The following is a 22,803-nucleotide window of genomic DNA, read 5'->3' on the forward strand; positions in this document are numbered from 1 at the left end:
TAAGTCACATGCTGTAAAGCAAGTTAACTAAACAGTTAGTGGATTCAACCACACAATGTTTTCTTTTTTTGAGGAGACAAGTATCCCCAGATATGGCTTTGTATGCAGTGCTGTTGATGTATATTTTCAATCTGTAAGATTTACAGTCAATCAAATGTAATAATTTAAGTTTTAACGTAAAGATAAACGTAAGTTCATGAGTCTGAGATCTGAGATCTGAATAGTATTGTTGACAAAGTTAAGATAACACTTCTTATCCTAAGATGACACTGATAAACTGAAAAAAAGGCTTTGCAGCTGGTTGCTTTACATTTGTAAGTTTTTTGAACTTGTCTTTTCGTATTTTTATCTTGGGTCTAGTCAGACTTATTTAAAAATGGGCTTCAAGATAATGAAATGCCTATATATACTTTCATGGTCTGAAGTGGTAGAAATAAAAGAAAAAATAAAAGTGTTCTGGTTAAGCCACCAAGCTGGATAGCAGCTGAAGGCCTAACCTCAAACATGCAAAACAGCCACCTACCAACCATTAAAATAACAGCTACATCCCTCCTTGCTCTTGTTTTCCCCTATTTCCCCCATTTTTCTGCTCCATATCAGTTCTTTTTTGAGACATAGATGTTTTACTATAAATAATGCATATAGGGTAAGTAAAGGCGTGCAGCAGCACTGTTAAAGGAAACAGAATCATTCTATAAGTTGTATACAGGACAGAGTATGCACCTATGTATGCTACACAAAATGTCACAAAATGTGTCAGAAAATCTCTTTAACAAAGAAAAGGCCTATTTTTCTGCAGATTACTGTTTTTAAATATGATATAGCATAAAAACTGATACATCGTTAGTCAGACTTATGGTGTTTTAGAATTCATTCTCAACACAAAACAATTGTGTAAGAATTAGTCTTTTTTACAATTTGGCACCCCAGTTTGAGTGCATTTTTTGAGAGCACATGATTACATTACTCATGATCAAAAACTAGTGAGTCGATAACTTTGTTAACACAACCTCATGCAAGTGCAACAACAAAAGAAATAGCAAGCCAGCTAATATCAGTCTAACATCAGTCTGACAGTCCTTTGTGGCCGCCTTTTCCTCTGTCATCCTCTGTTCTTCCTCTGTCAACGTCTCGCCTTGTCTTTGCCATGATGTCCTCACACTGATGAGCCCAATCATGTTGCACTCTTGCCCGCCTCCAGTTCTGGCACGTCACTGACGCTGCTCCCCGCCAGCATTTCCCCCTGCCAAAGCTCCTGTGCTTGCGGTGTAAACACCAACACTCCCCTGGTTCTCTGAACACTATGTCCGAGCAGTGCGGCTAACTGAGCTAACAGCGAACTAGCTAACAGCAGCTACATTTTGCAGCAATTTACTTCACTGCCCTTTTGGAAACTCTGTAAATCACCAACCAGCAGTTGGGGCAGAACAGCCAGAGGACATCAGAGGGAAAACTATTTCTATTCTATCTACTATATATTTGAATAGTTACATAATGTTGCTTTAAGTGTTTTAGAATTGTTTCTCAATACAAAGCATTTAAAATGGGATATTTTAACTATATGCAGAAATGGCAGAACTGGAATATAATACTCATAAGTATGACCTTAGAATGAGCCATTTTTATCTACTTAGACCATTGGTCCTCTTGCCTGGAGTCGACCATGTTGAACCGTCATGCTTCTGCAGTAGTCCAGAACATAAAAACTAAACACTGCCGCTAGATTCGGCCTTTTGAGTGTTTTTGGGAGTTTCGCTCCACCTTAGTTTTTCCGACATGCTTGTCAGGCGAGTTGGTTGCAATATGCTATTTTACCAGTAGATACCACCGAATCCGACACACTGACCCTTTAAGTTAGAAATACTAATTTGTTAGATATTTCTTGTTAAATAGAAAGAAACCAATAGCACATGTAGTGAAGGAAAATTAAAAGTGATGAAGGATTCTATTGAATGGTGTTTCAGTACAAATTTGCTTTTACATACCATGTACATAATGTGTGGATTTAAAAATGTTATTCATTAATATCCAGATCAAACAATTGATCAGCAGCTATGGTTACCCTTCATCTTAATCTTTGGAGAGCCCTGCTTTTACCGGTATTTACACATATTAACAAGACTTATTTGTGGTCAGAGGTCAAGTATTGATTCCAAGGAATGAGAAACACCTAATAGATAACCAGGGACCTTCATACTTGGACATAATCAATGCACTAATATATGTGAAGGTCATTAAAAGTTGTGGTAAAGCAGCTTGCTTGAAATATGAGTTTACTGCGACAACATCACCAATAGAGATACAGTAATGAGTTAAATCGTCTGAGAGACGAAACGATCAGCCTGCTCGGATCATGGATCACTAAAAGATACCAGAAGACAGTTGAGATTGAATAGACTGACTTCTACTTACATAATGGGCTTTGCTTATGTAATCTACATTTTTTTTCTCTTTTGTCTTAAAAAACGTGACTCTACAATCCAGCTACACTTGGATGCAACATTTTTCTGACTGATTTCTATTTTTTGCCCAAAAATGTGCTTGGCATACAACATTCGCAGGTCATATTCTCAACATCTGTGTTTAAATGTGCTGTGTCTGAGCTCTTATGTTGTCATTATTGTTCTCCTGGCATGTCAACCTTGAGATACAAGGCAGATTTAATGCACAGGTTTGTCTCATCTAATTGATTTCTTTTAATTTACTCCCAGTTGCCTCTACCGAACACTTATACAGTTGATTACGCTGCTAAGAGAGTTCACCTTGAGAGGAGCTGAGGCATATAAATAATATGTCCAACATGCAAGGATGTATAAAGATCAACCCAGGCCTATATTAAATCACGATCTCATTATATCCATTACAACCAACCATTTCATTTTTAATTTTTGTTTTGAATTCATTTAATTACAGTTAGTTTCCAATAGGATTTGCTCATTTCACTTAATTTTATTTTATTATTTATTTTGTTTGTTTGTATTAGTTTTCAGTATTAGTTTTATTTTTTCCTTTATTTCAATATCTTTAATATTTGTCAGCCGTAAGATTTAAGAAGTTCAGCATCACTCAGTCTCAGTAAACATATTGGAACCAATTCCTCTTCATGCTTGTGTTGACAAATTTGACCAAATTGACAGCAACTAAAACTGAAGACACTTCTTGTATATTCTTATTCTATTTTAGCTAGTTTTATAAGTAGTCTACACAATATTGTGTCAGTTAGTTTTCTAATGTGCAGTTTTTATTTTTGTTTTCTATTTAAATTAATTCAGTTCAATTAGAATCAGTAGGATTGGTCCAAGCTGCTCAGAAACGCATCTGAAAGAAATCAGTATGTCAAATACAGATGTTTTTGGTTAGTAAAGTGTCCTGACCACAGCAAAATAATGAGAAAAATCAGGAAATTCAAGCAGAGGGTAGGTTCTCTGCAGATACCACCACCACCACACACTTTTAGTGGATTTCATATGATACCTTTAATTAAAATGTTTTTTCCACAACTCACAACCGAGCACTGTAAGTAACCTTTGGAAGACAGTGACAAAAAAAGGAAATATTGCTGCTTTGTTTCAACACTCATGTTTGCAGGTTTGCCGTTTGCTGAATTTTTCCTGCATTTCCATCTTACTCTCCTCGGATTGGCTCTCTCTGTACGGGAGTGCATAGCTCCGCTCTGTTGAGAAGATGGATACAGAGCCGGTGAAGTAGCTCGGCGAAATGCGCCTTCCATTTCTGTGTTCTATTGTCAGCACTCCATATAAAAACATAAAATATTGAAAGGGTCCATTAACATGGGTCAGAAATTGATGGCTGTTCCTCTGTGGGGGAAAAAAACTGAAAGTGGTCAAAAAGCAGCGAACGCTTCAGCTTTGTGGCTTAGAACGCCTGCTTGTGCTTTCTGCCATGTACATGCTTTTTAATAAACTGTCTTAACTGATTTTAACCAAGGCACCGAGGGAGGCCTATCTTCATGGAAGAAAGTTCTTATGGAAAGAAATTATGCAGTAAAAAAAAGGTTTTTAATGTTGAGCTTTTGGTGTTATAGTCATAATTGCCATGGTCATACAACACTTACAATCAATCCGGTCTCCAGTTAATGAATCAATGTAGACTTTACAACCCACCGGTGCCACTGATTCAGGGAAAAGATACAGTTTACAAGAGATTTACTGTAACTGATTACTTCTTGGATCGGCTTGCCAGATAATGTCCACTAAAATCATCAATTATTCAGTCAACAAACAGTTAAATCTGTTAGTGGTTTACCCCAAACAAGAATCACAAATTCTTTAACCATCTTCGACATGATAAAATGTCAAGCGTGCTCCTTCCTGCTGTAGTGCGGTGTGCCCGTCTGTTTCCCTTTTACAGGATGTTCATCTGTGTTGCCATGGTGTTCTTGTTTGGGGGTTGAAAAGAGAGTGAAGAGATGAAGAAGAGTGGAAACATAATGTCTCTAATAAAATATTAAGACACATCTCTTTTATGCAATGTGACCACAGCTGAACCACTAAATCCAACCCCCCTCAGGGGCATCATTTAGAGAATCTTAGGGTATAGCAAAGAGGAAGAAAGGATGGTGGTGGTGGAGCAGTTAAAGGTGAGATTATAGTTGCATGCATGTGCCGGAGAAAACTGAATATTGTATGACGAATGTAACCACACATGCCGTCTGTGTCAAAGTCAATTAATGGACGCTGTGTGGATAAGACTGGCTGTGTTTGAGCCTGTCATTACCCTCCAACATTTGCATTATATCATGAATATCAATCAGAGCTCGCAATCTCACTTTAAGAAATTGAAATCTCTTTCCACTATTTTATAGTAGACATAGAGGAAGCACTGTGAGCATCGCTTTAAAGGGAGAGTGCAGATTTTCTCGAAGTGGGGTTGTATGAGGTACTTATCCGAGTTTGGAGAGGCAGCAGGAGTACTGTTGTAGGAAGCTAAGAAATGGACTGCTGCGGACAGGGTCAGCACTTAAAGACAGACCCAAACTAAAAGAATCACAATTCATTTAAGTGTTCTTCACTTTTATTTTCACTGCTTCCTTTGCTGTCAGAAAGCCTTTTCTGGCAGGAAACCATTGTTATATAAGCCTCTCTCTCTAAGCCACCAAACTCCTTTGGCAAAATCGGTAACAGATCAAGACAGTGGTAGATCAGCAGCTCCCATGTTCTGCAAGGAGTCTGTTGACTTTGGACTTTTTTGTTGCTGTTGTTGTCTTCATGTTTCATGATTTTCCTCCTATTGATTGAACCAAACTACAAGCACTCTTATACGTGGCTAAAATACATTTTGTTACTGACTAGCTTCCTACACCAGGAATCCTGCAGCTTCTCCAAACTGGGGATGTGTCAATCACCATCTACTGAGGGTAATACACCTCGTAAAACTCCTGCTGTAAAAATCTGAAATGTCCCTTTAAAACATTAGTTTGGTACGCTGTGTGAAAAATACAAACACTCCTCCAGCCAAGTGAATTTTTTCAGCTAAATTTTGATAAGATCACAAGTCAAACATAAAATTATACTTTTCTGGCAAATCTCAACAGCCTGCTTCTCAATTTATTTTGGCATTTTCCCTGGATTGAAGTCAGTCACTGAAGGACAGATTTTAGATGATCAAAAATGCCATTAGACAAAGTGGATATGGGAACATAATGTGTCTCAGGGAAGCATAATGTTTCTCTATGCCAGTAAGGGTCAACTGTGTGCTCGCTCCTTTTTTACTGCCGGCACTTTATGAAAGTTATAGCTTAAATGCAGCGCTGACGGGCTGTCAATTAGACTGTTTGCTGATGTAAACTTTCTCCCCATCTCTGACCCTTGTCTCAGGCTCTGTTTTTTTAGTTGATTCGTGATAGGTCACCTTCTCCAGTGACAAACTCTGTATTTCAGAGATGACAACAGTATCAGGAGACGTTGCCTCTGACTTTTTTTTTAGGTTTATTTGCACAATTGTGTAGATCTTTATGAAAGCGCTCTTTCATGTTTGAATTTGATGCCAGTGTGAGATGATAGTTCAGTGTCACTGCTGCGTTTGGCTTTTAGTGCCAAGAAAAAAACAAAACAAAGGAGACCTTTTCTCCAGCACGAGTCAGAAGCTACTTCACACCACATGTAGTTGTATGCTCTTGTTATCACAGATAATTTGGGGTTTTACCATCACTATTTTTATAAGTGGTTGCTTGGTGCCTGTGGGGATATAATAATTGAAGTCTACACTGTAAAAACAATAATAAAAATTTGTCTTATCTTTAAGAAGCTGATGATGATGATTCAAAATAAATAAACATTTCTAGTCAAATAAACATGATAAGTCAGTAAATGAGAAAACATCTTAAATGAGCTTCAGATATTAAGTTGAACCAACGACTGTTCAGTCACACTGGAAAACATTACAAACAAATTTGATTTATTTTTACATTTTGTCAGTTTGAAAAGTCAATTCCTCACTTCACACAAAGAGCTCACAGCTTCAGCTGTTTCACCATTGGCACAAAATATGTGTAATATGTGAAATTTCTCCCAGTGAATATTCAGTTTTAAGTGTAAGTGGGTAGAGATCAAATTCAACACTAATCTTCATCATGGTATTCAGTGTTTTCATTACTGTGAAAACAAGCAACCATTGCTTATCTGTGTTTTCGGGTATTGACACACAGCAAGTTTTCATCTTATGTTTTCTTCAAACGAAAAAGAAATGTATCAGGAGAGTTTGAACTCTCAAACTATGCATGCTGGGAAGTTTGCTAATATGCTGATCATGTTTCTTTAGAAATTTAGTTTAATGAGTTCATTAAACTCTGTACAGTCAGTCAGTCAACTCAACAGAGAAAAGACTGTTTCTAACTTCTTAAGTGTTATAAAAGTAAATGCTGAAAATTAACTTAAATAAATACAACTTGTATATTTAAATTAGATCAACTGATTCCATTAAATTCCTATATATTTTTTTGCAGTGTAAATGTCTGGCCTGTATACAGTATGTGTATTTTTTCCACAGTGGTTGAGAGCAGGAGAGGAGGGTGAGGAGGAGTGAGACCGGAATGTGGCGCTCTCAGCTCTGTTGCCAACGGCTGCCTGGCGCTCCCCTAAACACACACACACACAAACACACACACACACACACACACACACACACACACACACACACACACACACACACACAGAAATGTCTCAACATCTAACAGCCTGGCCTGTCATCTGCTGGCCAACTTCTGAACTGCATCACTGCCTCCTTAAATATTAACAGCAGTATCTCAACCAAACCATAATGCTCCAAATAAAGTAAATCGACACAGTACTGCAACAATCAATCGATAAATACTTGATTTTATGCTGCTGTCGTAGCACGAAAGATCTCCTCAGACAGGTCTGTCAAAGAGGAAGAGAAAACACCACACCTCAAATGTGTACTCTCTCTGTCTGAGCCAAAGCTCTGACTCACCTCCTCGCAGTCTGCTGACAGGGAAACACTGGTTGTAGTGGGCGGATGAATAAGTCTGTGTGGAGGTATTACACTGAAACCTGCTGGAGGTTTGAGTAGGACACTGTCTCAGGCCCAGCCACCTTCATTTCACTGAGACAGCTCTCCAGGTTTGTGCAACTGGGGGGAGGATTCGTCACAGGCCCTCCATGTTCAAAGTAGTAACTGAAGAGTCATTAATGTGATTGTAACATAATTATGAGTTAAGTATAGTATGAGGCGAGTCAATCTACAATCTGCTGTGCAATTTGTAGATTATTTGTTATTCTAGAAAATCTAAGCAATTCCCATCAGCCTCAGCTGTACTTTGTGTTTAGTGCAAAATGCTACCATGCTAATCTATGATGGCGAACATGTTAAGCTTTAAACCTGGTAAACATCAGCATGTCGTCGCTATGAACATGCTAGCATGTAACCAGTAGCAGTTAGCCCAAATCTCCACTGTGTTTAAGTACAAACAGGCAGAGTTGCAAGCATCACTGTTAGCTAGTTGTAATAAAGGTCCATTGTTCAAGATTTTATGGTGATCTATTGGCAGAATATGTCAAGAATTTAATATAATATTTGTTTATTATAAAGTATGTTTTCATTTGTGTATAATCATCTGAAAATAAGAACTATTATGTTTTCGTTCGGGCTGTTAGTCATGACATGAGTCTAAGTCAACCTCACTCTGCCTTACCTTTTCTATTGTAGCACAAGTCACTGGTGCCCTGCTGCTAACTGTGCTTTAACTGCCGATAGCTAGTTAGCAAAATTAGCATCCTGTTAGACTGGAATATAATCTCCAAGACCAACAGAGGCCAGTTTGATGACCGGGAATACAGTAACATTACTGAGGTGATGTACAGGACTATGATTCCAGGAATAATGAAGGTTCCATTTTGCTGTAAAAATATATGATTTAAATAGTTAAATTATTATAATAAACGTGCAACTAGTCAACTATAAGCTTTTTGGCCCTTAATATCTTCCCGGGTCCCTGTCATGCTGCACTGCCATGTTTGTACACCAGCTCAGAATAGAAAAAAAGCACTGCCGCTATAGGTAGGGCCTTTCAAATTTTTGGTGTGGATGAGGCGAGCACTATTCAATTGGTTGCCATCAACAACGTCACTACTAGTATCCCCTAAATTCTTACACACTGGTCCTTGTGCATGACTTAGCATGTCCTTAGCATGGCTGTTGACTCTTAGTCTTACTGTTTAGTTCAGTTTAGTTTATTGAACTTATAAAAGGACAGTATACACTGACATTGATGATTTACATGAAATGAAAACATGGTTGCATCAGATTTAGTGGGACACTAATTTCCATCTGTAGTCCTACACATAACAAGCAAATGCAATAAATTAATTCAAAGTGCAATATACATGTACATTCCTGCATTTTGGCACAGTTTTGTAATATGATGTGCAGGCAAATTATACCAGCTGGCATCACCAAACTAATTCCCAAACACACTTCACACTGTCACAGCGAATAAAAACGTGAGCTTGACAGATTCGTCTGGTTCCCAGGCCGTCATTATACACCACAAATAGGGAAAAAGTAGCACATAAATGGGAAACCAAACTACATAGACAAAATGGTAGAAATGTAGTGGATGATTTTTGCAAAGAGACTTCAGTCATTCACAACATTTTCTGATAACATGTAGGATTTAAACAAATATGTTGTGGTCAATGTGGCTGCCTGTTTCATTTTTGAAGTCTTTTCCCTTAAAGCTATAATATTTAACATTTCTTCATTAAAATATCTTAAAACATGAGTCACATGTTAAATATTTCGTTGTAAACATAACATGAATAAAACTTTATTATTACCTTGTCCATGAATATGATTTCTGCTTAAGTCATGTCATATAGATTTTTATTAGCTGTAGCAGCTGTTTAAAAGTGAAGAAAACAACTCCCGTGATCCCACAGTACTACTTCTACTACTACTTCGTTACAGAGAGTGAGAGAGACCCCCAGTGGTAGAATTTACATTACATATTGTCTTTTAAAATTTATTGGAATATGATAATAAATAGACATCAAAATCAGAAACCAGGATCTACGTAATGGTGGAGCATTCATTGTTTTTATGTAGTCTGGATTTGATTAACAACGTATGTCAGAATAATGAGCATTTTTCCAAAATCTAACCAAATGTGTGCATAATTTATGAATTTATTCATTCTTTGGTTTCCCCACTTGACTTTATAGAATCAGAACAAAATGCAACATTCATCCACCCCCTCTTAACACTTATTTACTCACGCTGGCGACTTGATTCTTCATAAATGTTTCTCAGTCTTGGAGTCTGATGAGTTGGTCATGCATGAGTCATGCTGTTGATTTCATTTATTTACAGACTGCCCCTTGTTGTTGCACCGTACAGTTCTGCCCAAGCTGCCAACACTTGTTGTTCTGTTCAGACGACGTCTTAAGACACCGAGATCATCTCACTTCCCAACCCATCACGAAAAGTGTCCTCTGGATAATGAGCTTTTCCACGCCTCCCTCCACTTCCCACATCCCCCACTGCCTTCCCCCTCATCCCTCCAGTCACCCCTGATCAACATTTTTCACATTGTTAATCACTTATGTCAGCTTCTGGTAATTATAGACAATTAATCATGTGTGATTCACTGTCTCTCCCTCTCCGTCAGCATTGTGCTGTACACTGTGTGAGCGGAAACGACAAAGGTGAAACTGCCTTTATTAAGTACGCAGCACCAGGGAGTGAACTCCCCAATGATAAGCAGCATGTTGCAGTGCTTTGGCTTACACTTACTTGAGGCGAGCGATAAAGGGCAGGTGGAGATTAAATTACATTAATTCCTTCGCCAGAAGCCCTGACCCAGAATGACTTACAAGACAAGGTGGATGGAGTGATGAGCTGTGGTAAAACTACTGCCAAAGTACTGAAAAATGAATTAACCATCAGTGTCACAACACACTGTGGTCCTGACCTGCCACAGAAAGTCAACAACCTCAGACACACACACATGGTGAGCTGCACTGACTTTTAATTTACTTGCTATGATTTAAACACACATTGTATTTATTCATATATGCATGAACACTGTAAAAAATTATATGGAAATTTAATGGAATCAAAAAATCTTTACATACATATGCGAGGTTGATTTATTCTGTCCTTCCTCGACCTCTGTGGGAACTTGAGAACCTTCAAAAATAGGATGGATAGGATTTCAAAAAAAATAAAAAAAAAAAAGAGTTTCAGATTCTTTGTTTCCTGCATTCTGATGACTTTTTAAAGAATGAAAATACTCACATAATTGCAACAGCATGATTATTAGAAATACTTATAAATACGGGAATAAACTAATATTCACCACTTTTCTTTCATTCATATATTTTTTGCCCCAGCCCCTTAAAGAGATTTGATGCAATAGATTTAACAAAAACCTTTCCTTTAACTTTATTTTTTTTTAAAGAAATCTACATTTTTCATGTTTCCCTACAATATATAGTCAGGTTGATTCAACTTTAAAGAGTTCAATCAACTCTTTAACTTTCCAAAGAACATGATCAGCATATTAGCAGACATCCCAGCATGCACTGTTGGTTAAAACACTCCCGAGAACCTTCTTTTCATAGTTTGAAGGAATCTATAGATAAAAATACATAGAAGTATATGATGAAAACTTGCCATGTATCTCTAATAAATTATAAGATAAGTTATGGTTGCTTGTTTTCACACAGTCCCTTGAAACGCAATAAATTCACAGGGATCAGCTTCACATACTGTCTTTGTTCTGATGCAGTAAAAAAGAAGCTCCAACAGGAGCAGCTCAAGCTGTAAGTTCATTCAACTGACTTTTCAAACTGAGCAAATGTAAAAAGAAATCAAATTTGTTTGTAGTATGATCAAAGAGTTGTTAGTTCAACTTGATATCTTAAGCACTGAACATGTTTTTGAAGTACAGCTGAATTAATATCAAGTTTATTTGACTAGGAAAGTTTGTTTGTTTTAAATAATTATAAAATTACCTCAACTTGTCTTTTCTGATTCAGTCAACTTAAAATTTGAAGGCAGTCCAAATGCTAACTTTTTCAAGTTAAAACAAGTATTTTACTTTTAAAGTGAATGGGTTAGTTTTTTTCTCTCTCACTTCTCATTTTCATCTGCTCCGGCCCAAAATTATTAACGGCTAAATCGACGGTTTTTAAAAAACAACAGCGAACACACACCCAGTCTGGCAAACATGGATATGCAAACACTGTGTTATCAACATGCACAGTATCGGCCAATCCATTACCAAGCGTACAGTAACCTTGCCTGTGATAGTCCAACGTTTTCTTCCTCTCTTTCAGTGCTGCCTGCAGCAGTCAGAGCTGTGCAGTGGAGACGGTGAAAAGTTCAGCTGTTAAGAAGCTCTGTGAGTGTAGATTACAACAGTCAGTGAAGATGTGCTCCACGCTGCGCTTGTTGGTGCTTATAAGCATAATCGGTAACTACAATTCTGCTCCTTCTTCTTCTAATTTTCTGTTTGGTTTTGGATTAAACTTGATAAATGTGTTGTTTTGTAGGATGTGTTGAACTGATCACAGTCACGACCCCGCAGAGATCTGTCAATGTTACAAAAGGTGACAGTGTCCACCTCCAGTGTGCGTTTGTTACGACTGAGCAGACCACCGGCCTCACCATCCAGTGGGACTTCGATTCATCGTCCTTTGTGACGCCGGAGCAGGTAGACGCACAGATGATGATGATGATGATGATGAGCTTAAAATGTGGTGCATTATCAACTGGGATGCTCTGTATTGTAACATCAGATTTAGTGACTTTCTTTACTGCTAAAAAAAAAGTGCAAAAGTTTAGAATATTCTTATTGCATTTATTGAGCACACAAACAAGTCTTTCATGTTCACATTTGGTTTGAGTCCAGCAGCTCACAGTGTTTGTTTAATGACTGCACAAGGCTTTGAGTGATTGTGATTGTAAAGACACCAGCCATTATGTGTTGCTTTCAAGCTTGTAAATGCAGTGGAAAATCACTGCTCCTTACCAAAATGTGGTATGATAGGTCATTTCAACTTAATCACTGAAATGCAGCACTCTAGTTGGATCTAATCTAATGATAAAACTCACCTTTTCGGAAGACATTCAGAGTTGACTGTATTTAAAATTACTCATAGAAAAGTCAGTTTCACTACAAAACACATTTTGCGCGCGATCACACAAACAGGTTCGCTGCTTTTTTTCAGTATGCCAACTGTTAGGAGACACACCTCACTGAGTCAACAAAGCCTGTGACTGAGAAATCAGATAAAAGCAGAAATAATGAAAAACATCATTCCGAATGATTACAGGCATTAATGAGAATGATTATTTTTCAGTCAGTTTTACTAAGCTCTGCTATTCAAATAAACTTGATATAATTCAGTTGTACTTGAAAAAACATGTTAAATAAGCTTACAATATTAGGTTGAACCAAAAACTCCAATTACAAATATATCCTTTTACATTTTCTCAGTTTAAAAAGTCAGTTCTTCATTTCACACAGGGAACTTACAGCTGCAGCTGCTCCTGTTGGAGCTGCTTTTTCCAGCATTGTTACAAAGACAATATGTGAAACTGCTCTCAATGAACTTCAACTTAAATTTTTAAAAACTCCGTACTAAGCTTCACAATTTTTTGCAATGTTTTCATTATTGTCTATTAGAAACACAAAGCAAGTTGACATCATATGTTATGATAACATATGATATCATATTTTCACTTCATATTATAAAAAACCTTCAAACATGCTAGGTAGTCTGTTAATGATTCTAATCATGTTTCTTTAGGAACTTATTTTAATGAGTTGATTAAACTCTGTACAGTACATTCATTCAACCCATCATTTCAAGTTAAAAGATTTCAAGTTAGACAAACTCATGTTTATAGGTTTTGAATTGTTGAAGTGTACTATTGAGTAACTGTTTAATATCTGTTGATAGTAACCATGTGTCTTTAACCAAATTAAACGTTTATTTGTTGGAGTATCAGAGGTTTTGTTTTACATCAGGACCTCTCTGTGTAACAATAAGATTTTACCATGAAATAATGTAACACAATATGTAAAAAAAACAGTGTCTTTCATTGTGTCAGGTAGTCTAACTTGTTGCTGTTTGCTTCCAGCTGTACTACTATCAATCAGGAAAGGAGGTCATTGCAAAAGAGTACGAGGGCAGACTTCACGCTCTCCCTTCTCCCGCCACGACCAGAAACACCTCCATAATAATAAGCAACATGCAGCCATCAGATGCAGGAGTCTACACCTGTGAGGTTCATAACTTTCCTGATGTGGACGGACAGTCTCAGGCCAGTATCAATGTGAAAGTTCTTGGTAAGTTTTAACTCCAGAGGGTGTAAAAATGTTGTCACCTTCACAGATGTAAGGCTATCACTGTATTTAAAAAAAAAAAAAAAAAAAAAAGATTGACGCCATTCACTTTAAAAATAAACTATTTGTTTTAACTTTAACTGTATTTAAATGACAAGTTGAGGTAATTTTGTAATGTTTAAAAACACAATAACTTTTCTAGTCAAATAAACTTGATATTAGTTCAAGTTTATCATATTCTGCACACATACAGTCCTGAGAAGAGGTCTAATCAGGCAAAATATTTAAAAACAGCGAGAGTGTACAATGGGTGTGTAGGAGATTTCATACGACTGAACCACACCCATTAGCAGTATTGACTGAGTATTTACATTATGAGAAAAGCAGAAGGAGATCAGTTTTCTTTTTTTTTTTCCAGCGTGGTGCTGATATTCTGCTTTCGAATTGACTGGCTGAGCTGCTGCTGCTGTTTTGAAACAGCTATTAAGACAGAAGAAAGAAAATAAAAACCCTAATCTGAGCCTCGCGGTGGTGCTTTGGCCAGTATTCTCCTGCTCATAAGGGTGTGGCTGCGAGAAAAGCGAGAGCAAAAGCACACCGTCGGCCTCTTGGAAGCTGCTGGTCTTATTTTTGATTTGAACTTTTGATCCCATAATAACCATCGTGGTTCCTCATTTGTCTTTTCTCTCAGTGTTTTTCGTGCGACAGCAGGGCTGCATTAGTCACGTCTCAGAGAGCTACTCCTTCACTTTTACCTGAGTATTTTCAACATTAAATCTGGGTGTGGATCACTGTAGGTAAAATTTAACCGAAGCAAGACTTCTTTGATTTAAAGTGACATATCAGTGCTTTTTCCACATCTGAGAAGACTGTATTTATTATCAGTGTTGTACCTTTAACACATCTATTAAAATAGTGGCCCTGAATAGTGTGATTAGGGAATTACATTCAGTTTGAATCCTCTCATTCACTGAGTTACCAGGGACAACCTTGCAGGCCTCAGTATCCTCAGTAGTTTCCATGGTTACTGCAGCAGTCTCCTCATTGTCAGTGTTGGAAATTAGAGTAGGACTGTGACTGCATCCTTGTGCTGCATACAGAGGGTATATCAAAATCTGCTGCATGCTAAGCACATGTCTTGTATTTCATAGCCTCAGCCTTTATGAAAATGTTTGCAGGTCAGTTTCTACACTCTGAATATGATGCATAATCGTGTATGGCTGTTCTTATGCTGAGAATCATGGGATCAAAGATCAAGATCACTTACATAGAACCGTGGTAATATTTCAAGGAGAGTGAGCAGTCTGTCATGAAATAAATTAATGTGTAAGCCTTACCCCTATTAGGAAAACACAGTAAATAAAAATAAAATGTCCAATCTGATTAACAGGCAGTCTCCATGAAATAAACAGTAAGGATTCAGTCACAACTCAGGAACAGAGAACTGTGAGGCCACTCCCAGCACACGTCCTGCCTCATGATGACTAATGGACAGACACGTGACGTCCTGTTTGATTAAGTCAAATCTGTAAAGTGTCTTTGTTACAAAACAGATTCATACATTATCTTTTCTCTACTTTGATATGACTTTTATGACCTGTTTTGAATTTGCAAAGTATTGTTGCATTAAGATAATAACCTCCTATTACAGCATACAGTAAAGTGTGCAGTGTGACTCCTTTCTCTCATTAAAGCGGTAATTCTTCAGTTCTGGTGTGCTGCAAAGTGTTGTTGAGTTGTATCAGCAACACAAATACCCAACTTGTGTGTGCTGCCATATAGACACTACAATGAGCAAATAAACAGATTATAAACAGCATTAATAAGCACATTGATTTTTACCAATCAAATTGCATAGTAACAATTGATTGTAATCAATATACACAATGCAGTGATGAAAAGAATACTGGAAATCTGTACTCAAGTACAAGTACTGTTACATTACTAAAATATTACTCAATTACAAGTAAAAGTACCGGTGTTAAGTAAGAGTACAAAGTATTCTTCTGAAAAACTACTTAGAGTATTAGTTACTTTTTAATTGTTGATGTTAAATACATTATCAATATCAAATTCTGTCTAAATTACTCCAAACTCCTGCTCTGTTCTGTTCAAGTGTATTGGATAATGCTGTTTTGGTTAATCTACTGTAATTTGTGTGAAGAATGTAAAGTATCTACACACAATGTACACAATAGGGTATAGACATTACTATACTCTATCACTGGTTCCCAACCTGGGGGTCCCGACCCCCACTAGGGGTCTCCAAAGCTTCATAGGAGATCATAAGATCTTGATTTTAAGGGACCTAAGACAACCTAAAAAAAAAAAGCCCATATCTCAGCATTTCAATTCTGTCAAGAAAACTAAATGAAATTTAGATTTAAGATATTAACTTTAGATAAACAGGATAAGGATCCAGTGAAAACCTCAACACAGACTGTATTGAGAGAGTCCTCGCTGTCTGATAAAAACAGACTCATCCTGCATTAAAATATTCACAGTTAAAACAACCAAAGAGCTAACAGGACAGTAGCCAAGTGTCAATCAAATTTAATCAAGTCAAATTATAATAACTTAATATCTTTTTAAAGAAGACAAAACACATTCTTCCTCTTCCAAGTGGGCAAAATACAAAATAAAAAAAATAAAAAGCACCCTTGGTCTCGTATGACCAGTACTGTAGCTAACGATGGCTAATGTTAGCTAATACACTTCGTTACACTTCGTGCCTCAAAAGTGTGACAATCTGAAGCTCTTGCTGAAATTAACTGATAAACATCAGTGATGATGACGTCAAAGTAAAATTTACAGACTAAATAAAAATCACTTAATCGACTCAAGCATCCTTCTTGTGTCGTCTGTCAGAGAGGCCCTCTGTTCCTTACTGCGCCGTCCACGGTGACATAGAGACGGGTCACCTGGTCACTCTGACCTGCCACAGTGAGCACGGGAGCCCGACCCCAATGTACACCTGGACCAGACTGGACCAGACTAAGACAAGGAGGCCTGTACTGGGCAGTGGTGAGTACTGTATGTGTGTTACTGTGATATAGGGGAGAGCAGGGTATCCTGTCACATTTTACTTTCATTTCAATTTTCTGTCTCATTACATCATAAAATAATACATTCTGGTGTGCAAAATGTATAATCTTTAGACTTTTATCTTTAATTGTTTATTCTTTACATTTTTCTAGTTAAAGGCTACTTTTAAACCTTCCTGTGTATAATACTGTTTTGTGACATATTTTAAAGCAATTTAATTACTGCTACTAATACTGCGTGAAGCAGTACGCAATATCAACACACACACACTGTTGTTTACATGTTGCATAGCAACCACTAACTTAAGCTGCTATCAAGCTGGGCTTCTGCAGGGCTGCAGTTGAAATATGCATACAGTGACAAACCATCTGCAAAATTTAAATAATTTAACATTTCTTACTTATAAAATTTGTTACGTAAATTTTCAATTTTTTTTTTTTTTTTATTTTATTGTTGAAAAATTTGAATATCTTTCTTATGCCAGATTACAGCAACATATAGTGCATCTTCAGAGCAAAATTACTTCAGAACAGTGAGTTGTGCATGTATGCAGATTTTTTTTGATAGCGGCCTCTGGTGTTCGAGATATAATCAGTGTGACAACTTACCCATGTTGACAAGATGCCCCGATCTCCCCTACTTGTTAACATGCGTATTCATCTTTCATAAACTTGTGTTTACTTGTTTCTTCAGTGACCCAAACTGGAATACTCAGAATTGGAAACATATCCCAGTTTGAGTTTGGGGAGTACCAGTGCAACGCCACAAACGCAGTGGGATTTTCACTTTGCACTGTAGAGCTGAGTCCTGGTATGTTTGTATTTTTGATTTTGAGAATATGTACAAAAATAGAAAAGCAAAAATGCTAAAAAAAAAAAAAGGCTTTATTAATGGATATAAAAACTTGTGTTTGTGTAGACGTGGGGGATGGAGTGATTGCCGGAGCAGTGATCGGGGCGTTGCTCGGCTGTATCCTGATCCTCCTGGTTGTGTGGTTCATCGCTCACACTGTGAAGAGACACAAGTACAAAGCAGTTAAAGCAGCCGAGGGCAACGAGATGAAGTGAGGTTTTAGATTTGTAGTATTTTTGCATTTCATGTCATCCCTACTTGAAGACTGTACTAAAATCAATTATTTCTGTGGCCACTAGGAGGCGCTCCCCCCACGCCCAGGAAGCCTCAGATAGTGTTCCCGTGGCAACCACAGCCGGCAGCATCCATGCTGAGGCAGATGAGCCACGAGCCTAAAAAAAGGCCTGTTGAAAACAACTGGAGCAACGTCACTCCTCTGAACAACAGGATGTCCAGTGTTTAACACACGTCATTCTTTATTTTTTACTTAGATCTGCAGGAACGAAGACACAATATTTGTGGTGCTTTTCTTTGTTTTACCTTTTTATAGTTTGTGTGGCATTCAAGTGTATGATCCCTGCATTGGATATACAGGCAGACAAGCACTAATACATTAAATATGATCTTGTTACACATTACAAATACTTCTTCATCAAATGTGCTAAAATAAAATACTAAATACTGAGAAATGTATTTAATTAAATGTAATTTTAACTTGAAAATACAAAAATACATTCATGTCACATTTTAGTACTAAGCTCAACATGAGTCTGACCTTAATCCCCCTACATTAAAAAGATGAGTCCTGATCATTTTCCATATCGTAGATCTGAAGTGGTCAGTCTTGATACTTTGAGGTGGGAGGCTGCAAATTCAGGGGTGCTTGCTGGATGCTTTCTAGCTAAAGATTATACTGTATTTGCCAATTCTAGAGTACAAGTGCTTGCTAATTACTCTTGTCTTCTGTTGTATTTTAGTGTCTATCTGCAAGCGTTAAGCCTTACTGCAAGATCTTACTATACTTAAGATTATTCATCTGGAAAATCTGCATTGCACCAAACACCAAAACAGCTTCTTTCCTCAAGCCAGTGCTCACAAGATGTCACCTTATTCACTTGCATTCAGCCAAAGACTGTGATTACGTTGTTGTACCATTTAAACCAGGGGATAAAATTGTGTCTTATTTCAGAATGAAATATTATATTAAAGCTACTACAAAGAACTGTAATTGTTGATTTTGTAGGCCCCTGTAAACACAGGCTTGTTTATTCTTATTTCAACATGAATCCAACCCAAGGGCATTAAAAACAAATACACAGAAAGAGCCAATCTTCTCCCAGATGGTCTTGTTAACTAATAAATTGAGACTGTTTCATAACTATTTAAAAACTCCTTGTAGTAGCTTTAAATAACATATTTTTAGTCTTTCAAATACAAGCTCTTAAATTAGTTTGTTACAAATCACATATTGTTTCTGCCCAGCAAACACAAATTACATACTAAATGCATAATTCTAAATACATTTAATTAAAATACTTCCCATTATACAGACTATTATGTAGCTGTACTATATTTGAATTTATTGTATGAAATACTGCACTAAATGAGTCTGCATCATGCAAATGATCACAATACCAATACAATACAAACAAGCTCAGTCCACGTTTTTGTATTTTTATTACATTTTAAAATATAATTAGACATTTTTTTAACTCAATGAAAACAGACTACATTCAAATATAGTCTTTCATATGATAAAATATCATAAGTATTACAAGCAATCTAGAAAGCAGTCCCTCTTTTTTTCTTTTTTCTTTTTTTTTCAGCTAAGGGATATTACAGTGGGCTCTCAGATCGATTTTAAGTTGATCTTTGTCAAAACAAACTGTCAAGCAGATGTGAAGTGTGGCTATTTCATGTTATGTTCAGAGATCCTTATTAAATAAAATGTTGTTTTCTCTGAGTTGAGTCATGTAGCTCCTTCAGTAAAACCATATTTGACAATATCAAGTTTCATCTAGGTGGCAGCAAACTAACACTGAAGTCTCCCACTGCCACTCCAGCATTCATTCAGGTTTACAGTCCCTGAGATCTCCATGGAGACGTGTTGTGTGGGTTTCAGTGGCTTCCTTACATGATATCACATTTTATTCAAGGCTAAGTCATGAAGCTGCCTCAGCAGACAAATAAAAACTGCCCTATGGAGCATCATACAGCTACATGACTCACTATGTTCTCACCACCACCAACACCAGCAGCGATAACTTTTTAACTAGACAGTGATCCACTTTTATATGTGCATGTAAATAATCTTCATCTTATTCTACATTTTTTCAGTTCTATAATATTTAGAAATGATTACAGGTGTAATGATGGCACCTTGAACCATTTTATTCCAGGGTAAAGAGTAAAAGCCTCCAACTCTATTAACAGCTGCAGATGAATTGTGGGTATTTAATATATGTATATATTAAACACCACCTTCTTTGGCACAGGCAAATCCATAAATTTAATGCAGAATAACCTGCTACCTCTCTGCTCATGCTTAGCAGGTGACCACAACTTTATGATTATTTGTTGTGTGTGAGGGCAGTAGGGGTGCAACGGATCAAAAAACTCATGGTTCGGATTGTATCACGGGTTTGAGTCACAGATCGGATCATTTTTCGGATCAGCAAAAACAAAAAAAAGTGGTGGGATTAGGGTTAAATTATTTAAAAAATGCACTTGTCTTTGATCTTTGTCCGTCTGTAATTATCACCATAGTTATGTGATGTAATAATAATGATAATAGTAATGATAATGGTAATAATATTAAAAACTTCAAACTTATACAGTGCTGTACTATGTATATGCTACACATATATTAGATCATTATACACTGTACAGTATAATACACAACTATGCTCTGTAGTCTGGCTCAATGTCCCGCCTACAGCACAGCACATCTGATTGGTTAGAAATCATGATCAATCAATCAGCAGACACTGTGTCACAGACGGGGTGAGACAGAGCTGCACCGGTGAGCAGAGAGGAGCTGTGTAGAAGTTAAGACAGCTGATATCACCAAAGTTTCCATGAACATCACAGTTTTATGATCTGTTTCTTTGGTGATAGCAGAGTTACATCAGTGAAAAAAGTTGTGGTCTGGATTTCACTCAAGGCGATGTGACGGCTTTTAAATCAGTTGCTCTTCACAGAGATGTGCTGCATACAGCAGCATCTGTCCTGTCTTTTCACTGCAACTCTGCATTGAGATTTTGAGTATTATAACTTATACAGAAGTAACAGTGACAGTACAACTACAATGCTCACATGTGGTCCGTGGATCACATGCATGCTGAACCGTAGATGGCGATCTGTACGGGACACGGGTCAACTGTGATCCGTTGCACCCCTAGTATTAACAGCAGAGGATGTGCTGACATTGCCGCTGCTGCTGGGTTGAGATTCACTCCGGAGCGGATTGAAAACACGACATTCATTCAAAGTGATCGCATGCTGTGTGTGAAAATGTTTCTACATATTGGTAGTATTTCCTCCCTTTGATGAAATATCCACTTTGCAAGTATTGTAAGTTGCCCTGTTGTCATCCTTTCTTGTGAAATGTAACCAAACTTTTGAGCGTTTGTGCCACTTGGGGACCATGTTTCCTGCTGGCTGCACTGGTGAATGATGTCATTCGCGCCCACTGGAATCGATAAGGGAATCATTTGCAAAATTGGCAAATGATTCCAAGGAATTGAAACACTGGGAGCCAGTTCTCAACAAGAACCGGTTTTCAATTCCCATCCCTACTCAAGAAAGTGAAACACACTGTCTTCATCTGCTCTAACATAAGCTGTTAACGTTAGCATGTCCAGCTAACTAATAGTAGCTTACTAGCTGCAGTAACTTTACCTCCAGACAAAGTTGTTTGATTGGCTGGGATTAAGTGCAGCTGATGGCTCAGACCTGACTGTGGCACGCCTGCAGACAATCACACTCAGACACAAAGAGAGAGGGAGCTGCTCTGAGTGATACTGGAGTGTATATCTCAGGTCTCCGCACTTGAACCAAGTTTCAGTTGATTAAAGGAAGATCACACATTGTTCTGTTTTGTTCTGTCTTTTTATGGAAAAGAAGCCTCAGGTCACAGTCACAAACAAAAAAAGCTTTTACACAAACGTTACCGAACACTTTATCATTTAACCTTTTATACAAAATACACAATGGAAAACTAAAATTCGTTAGGACGCACAACAAAGTTCATGAGTTGGCTCTAAACAGCTGGTCCATCCCGAGGCCCCAGATGTTTTGGATGTTAACAGCCGAACGCGTTCTTGGAGCAGATGAAGCGCTGAGAGGAGCCACACTGGGTGTTACCCCATCCATCTGAAATTTGATTTAAAAAAGAGAGAAAAAAAAACAGCATTAACACTAAATCATGTTGAATTTACAAATGATACAACACAGTGTTCACAGCAACAGCAGATATTTGCTGTTTTCTGCAGAAATTTGAGTAAATCAGAGGTCAGCCCAAATAAAGTGTTAAATATGTGACATTGCCCCCAAAGTGCAAGTCAGTAGGACAGAAGTAAAGTAAATTTAGAGTAAATCAGGAAAACAAATGAATGTTTTTTTCTGTCTGTCATGTGTTTAGGAGGATTCTCCAATCATTATACCATTGCAACAGAAGAGGGTGCAACAGGATAACATTATTAAAAGAGTTCCAATGGAACCTCAAACCATGAGAAACAAGGCCGATATTTCTGTTAGTTTCATGTATTAATATGAAGAAAGTTCCATCACATCTGTGTGGAGCCATCATGGATGTGTTACAGAACCAAGGGAACCATGAGGAAACAGCTGATCAGTCAAGTGACTCAATGTTTGTTACATCAGAACTTATTCAGAAAAAGTGTTTCCATCTTGCATTAAGAGTGTTAACTCTTCTCATAAAGGCCAAAAAACAACCTTGAGCAAACCCAAAAACAAAGCAAAATTGAGAAAGTTTTTCAAAAGAAAGTTTTTTTCTAGCAAACTTTTCTAATGCTGTACTTCAAAGTGTGCATAAAATGTCATGTTCAAAC

The 22,803-nt window shown here is 37.3% G+C and overlaps 1 protein-coding gene across 1 annotated transcript; it reads left to right on the forward strand.

Annotated features, from left to right (window-relative positions):
- Positions 1-11,898: 11,898 nt before the first annotated feature.
- Positions 11,899-18,201, forward strand: LOC146318731 (V-set and immunoglobulin domain-containing protein 1-like). Its single transcript, XM_084730352.1, has 7 exons — positions 11,899-11,956; positions 12,036-12,196; positions 13,630-13,837; positions 16,703-16,858; positions 17,573-17,689; positions 17,798-17,942; positions 18,031-18,201. The coding sequence occupies exons 1-7, from the start codon at positions 11,914-11,916 to the stop codon at positions 18,125-18,127; spliced, it is 927 nt and encodes a 308-aa protein (XP_084586478.1). The 5' UTR covers positions 11,899-11,913; the 3' UTR covers positions 18,128-18,201.
- Positions 18,202-22,803: the final 4,602 nt, after the last annotated feature.

Source organism: Lutjanus erythropterus, chromosome 11 (assembly GCF_056507025.1).
Source record: "Lutjanus erythropterus isolate fLutEry1 chromosome 11, fLutEry1.hap2, whole genome shotgun sequence".
In the NCBI taxonomy this organism is placed as follows: domain Eukaryota; kingdom Metazoa; phylum Chordata; class Actinopteri; order Lutjaniformes; family Lutjanidae; genus Lutjanus; species Lutjanus erythropterus.